We start from the raw sequence: 4,815 nt of genomic DNA on the forward strand, positions 1-4,815 counted from the left end.
AATGTAAACAATGCAAAAAAACATAAATACTAATAACAAACATGTGGTTCACTTTGGTCGTTCTGTTTGATTGACTTCGACGTGACGCAGCTAAATGCTGTGTTGTCATTCGTAATATGATTGCTTTGGCGATGACGTACTGTTTCTGTTACCTGGTTGGACTTTTATCTCTGCTCAAGCGAAGAAACTCATTGCTAGTGGTTATTCACTTGTTTTCTGTTTTATTTTCTGACCTAAGCATGACGTAGAAATGTCATTTATTTCACTCAGGTCGATATGAATGCTAAGTCCCCACAGCAACTGTTTCGTCGTGAGGAATTGATCTACCTGTCCCCCGACTCCCCGCACGTGCTTACAGACCTGAATCCCGAAGTCGTGTATGTGATTGGTGGATTAGTGGATGAAACTGTGAAAAAGGTATTTTAATTTTTTGACAAACCTTTAGCTAAGTACAGCTTTTCTTTTTCGTTTGTTTGTTTGTTGTTCTCCGGAGATTCTAGCGAATGTAGCTTGTTATTACAATACTAAAATTATAATTACGAAAACCAGTTTTTTATAGGTATTTATTAACTTCTTTGTGAGTCACGGTCCAGCTGACGTAATAGGGTCCAGTATCGATCGTGGTGTTTTGTCGATAGCGGCACGAGATACTAAATAACAGGTGTTCGTTTCTGCCTTACACATGTAGTGAGCCTATGCACAGTAATTTCACGACTTGAACATATGTAGGATACGAATATGTTTTTATCATTCTTTTAGTTTAAAAGGAGAATCTGCGAATTGAGAGCATAAAGTAAAAAATTACATTTGTTTATTTGTAGTTTAACAGTTTTCACGGGGTGGTTTTACTGGCTTTTACTTCAACTGTTTCTTACCAAGTCGCAGAATAGCGTACATCCCACTATTACATGGTCTAAGTCAAATATCACTTAGGCTCCATATAAGCAGGATTCCAGTGGTAACTTCCAACAGATTCCAGAGCGTGATCTTCGCACTTGTTATAACGAATGTATTTCTCATTCTTGTATGTAACTTTCACGTACTTCACAGAAATGTGTGTTTTGATGTTGACGTTGTTGTGTTTTTGACCTGTTATTCGTGAAGATTCGTGTATTTAAATTGCATAAATTCCCAAGTCCTGAACAACAAGACGAATCTATCAGGAGATGTCATGTCAGATGCCAGGGCTGTCAGGCGATACCGCAGATGAGATCGACTTTTCCAATATGAAGATGCGACGCAAAGGTTCTCAAATAGAGTCGCTTAGACATATTTAGAAAAGGGAAGGACGTCTTGGCTTCGAGCCTCCTTCTGTACTTATTGCGTGTTGACAATCGTTATTAAAGTATGTGCGCGTCGTCGTTCTCTGTTGTGGACATAACTTACACTGCAGGAGACGCCAGCTTTATGAAAGGAATTGATTAGGTCTCATCAACATACTTGAGATTCGTACATGAAAAAAAAAAAAGACGAATCGTATGTATATAAATATTTCTGTGCTAAAAATATCGCAACTGGAACGTTTATAATTTTGAAGTACGAAAATTAAAGAAAATACCGTTCAGGTGCAGCTGCGGCTGTTCTTTATACCTATGAGTTTTTTGTTTTTTTTTATATAGGGCGAGCATATTTGGTGGCGGGAATTCGAACCCGCGACCCTGAGATTGCTAGTTGAGCTCCTGAACCACCAGGCCATACCACTTGATAGGTGGCCCAGCATGGCCAGGTGGTTAGGGCGCTCGACTCGCAATCTGAGGGTCGCGGGTTCGAATCCCGTCATACCAAACATGCTTACTCTTTCATCCGTGGCGGCGTTCTAATGTTACGGTCAATCCCACTATTCGTTGGTAAAAGAGTAGCCCGAGAGTTGGAGGTGGGTGGTGATGACAAGCTGCCTTCCCTCTAGCCTTTCACTGCTAAATTAGGGACGGCTAGCGCAGATAGTCCTAATGTAGCTTTGCGTGAAATTCAAAACAAAAACAAACAAATAGTTTTAAATTATTTTTCCCATTGTTTTAACAAAATATTCTGGTTCTTAGTTTTGATTTCTCATAGTATAGGCTCCAGTTTAACTGTTTTTGTTGAGCAGTGTTCAGCCAAAGCTGATTCATTAACCTCATATTTATGTTCCTAAAATCTAACTTTTAAATTTCTGCACGTGTGATCAATGTAAATTAATCTTCAGTTTCATGAAATTTTAAAGATACCACGTTTATCATCCTTTTCTACTCTGTCTTTAAGACCAATAATAAAATTTCTTCAAACGGGGGGGGGGGGGGACGTTACACTACTATTTATGTGGTTTTTGTGTGAAAATACCCTGAACGTATGTCAAGCATTATCCTAATGCCATCTGAAATCTAGTACATTGTAATACTTTAAACTTATTACAGTACTTATTATAAGTTTTCAATAATGTTAGGAATAAATCCTTTATCATTAAAGTGTAAACTCCGACATAAAAAAATCTTTTCTACAGTTATAGACATTTAAGCTTCTAAAATCAACGTAGAGAAAGCAGACAGTTTTTGTGACCAAGGGTGACACTAACTGATATATACACTGTCTTAAAGCAGCATTCAGAGTTAATTTATGTTTTGTCTAGTGTTTGATGATTTGTTAGTTGATTTGTGTATGAACAGATAGCTGTAAAAAAATTCCAGTTAATTAATGCACGTTTTAATCAGAAACGAAAAAAAAAATCATTACTTCATTTTAGCATTGTTATATTTACAATAATACGTTTTCTCTGTTTAATATATTAAGTATTCGATTTATTCATGATGTTAGAAGAGCACGTAGGTACAAGAAATCAAGTTAACACAAAGATACGATACCCTTTACCCGAGTGCTTTCGAAAGGTGGACCTTTTTTTTTCTTCTTCAGGGTTTGGTTTCTTTTGAATTTCGCGTAAAGCTACACGAAATTTTTCTGCGTTAGCCATCCTTAATATAACAGTGATAGACTAGAGGGAAGGTAGCTAGTCAACACCGCCCACCGCCAACTATTGGGCTACGCTTTTACCAACGAATAGTGAGATTGATCGTAACATTATAACACTCCCACAGATGAAAAGGCGAACATGTTCGGTGACAGAGATTTGAACCCGAGGATTACGAGTTGAGCTCTCTAACCATCAGACCATGCCAGGTCTCTTCTTCAGGGGCAAAGTTTTTCACACACACACTGGCTACTTGACTTTAACTGCTTACATCTTTGACTGATTCTAAATCCACAACTTACAGTTTTGAAGACTGGCTTGTTCGCTTTCATTCGTAAAATTAACCTACATAAAACGATTAGGAATAGATTAAGACGCTATTTACACGTGTTTGAAGAGAAAACATAAACAAAGAACACACTTCTGTGTGCTGGTATGTACAAGTAGTAATGTTCGTGTTTCTGGTTCGACGCTTTTTCACATTCTTAATTTGTTTGATGTATTTGCTATAGAAACAGTCATAATACTATCTAAGGACACCAGACACACAACAACAATACAATGAATACCACATATAAAAACACACCACTATCTCAGTTCTTTGCTCTCCAAGCAATATTACGAAGTACTATTTTGTAACTGAAGTCTCTCTCGGTCCAATTTTATTCTCTCTTAATCATGGCTGGAGGGAGTGATGTCACTAATGGACCCGTTTCTTCTCACTGCCTTATTCTTCCTCTTTCTCCTTCTATTAGTCTTCTGTAGCATGAAGACGAATTCACATCGCAAACAGATAACTCGTTCTATCATCTCAGTGCAGTGCTTACGTGTCACTGTATTATGTAGGACATATATGGGTAAAGGGAAGTCTAACGGTCATAGGTCACTTTCAGGACTCTGAACCGCAGTATTACACTTAAAGCGTTTGCAAGCTGAACTTGAAGGCGATGGTAGTTTGTGATTCTCACTACTTGTTCAAGATGTCAGTAGATACTTAAAGTACAAACTTGACAGTGACTCGTTGACGTATTTAAAGGAAACTTTTGTTCCTTCGTCACTGTCAAGTTTATTTTTATAATCGCCTCCCAGTGTCATAGCAGTATGTCTTCGGACTTACAACGCTAAAAACCGGGTTTCGATACCCGTGGAGGGCAAAGCATAGATAGCTCATTGTGTATATTTTTGTGCTTAATTCCAAATAAGCAAAACAATTTCTATAAATTCCTGAAATATTCAAAACAAGCTTCCGTAAATCACGCGGTTCGTCTGCGGACTTACAACGCTAGAAACCGGGTTTTGATACCTACCTTTGGTGGGCAGAGCACAGACAGCCCATTGTTTAGCTTTGTGCTTAATTACAAACAAACAACCTGACCCAGCCCATATATGCGACAAAACATGGTAGCTCCCTCTTTGCAAGATGTTGCCTCTTTATTCTTGCACAATTTACCACCGTTGTGTTTCGTGTCAGCAACTTTTTTAGCCCTTTGAACATTACTGTATAAGATAAAAATATGTATGGAAATGATTAAACTACACAAAGAATGCCCCCAGTGGCTCAACGGTAAGTCTGAAGGCTTATAATAATACAAACCAGTTTTCGATATCCGTGGTAGGCACAGCACAGACAATCCATTGTGTAGCTTTGTGCTGAACAACAGACAAAAACACAGAATATTTAAAACAGCTGTCATTGTTATAACAAGATGTTGTCGTTTTCTCGTTACAAGAACATTTAATAACGATTTTGTTACTTTATATACCTGTCATTCATTTGTATCTTATTTGTGTGTCGCGGGTTCGAATCCCCGTCACACCAAACATGCCAGCCCTTTCAGCCGTGGGGGCGTTATAACGTGACGGTCAATCCCACT

General features: G+C 38.2%; 1 protein-coding gene across 1 annotated transcript in view; it reads left to right on the forward strand.

Annotated features, from left to right (window-relative positions):
* The window catches only part of LOC106461932 (tRNA methyltransferase 10 homolog B-like), a gene marked incomplete at its 5' end in the record, with an annotated part of 133,364 nt that overhangs the window by 611 nt on the left and 127,938 nt on the right, over window positions 1-4,815 (forward strand). The window contains one exon of the mRNA XM_022389036.1: window positions 271-417. Coding sequence (XP_022244744.1) covers window positions 271-417 — 147 coding nt within the window. The remainder of the gene's footprint in view (window positions 1-270; window positions 418-4,815) is intronic.

The sequence above is a fragment of the Limulus polyphemus genome, unplaced genomic scaffold, assembly GCF_000517525.1.
Source record: "Limulus polyphemus unplaced genomic scaffold, Limulus_polyphemus-2.1.2 Scaffold1061, whole genome shotgun sequence".
NCBI lineage: Eukaryota > Metazoa > Arthropoda > Merostomata > Xiphosura > Limulidae > Limulus > Limulus polyphemus.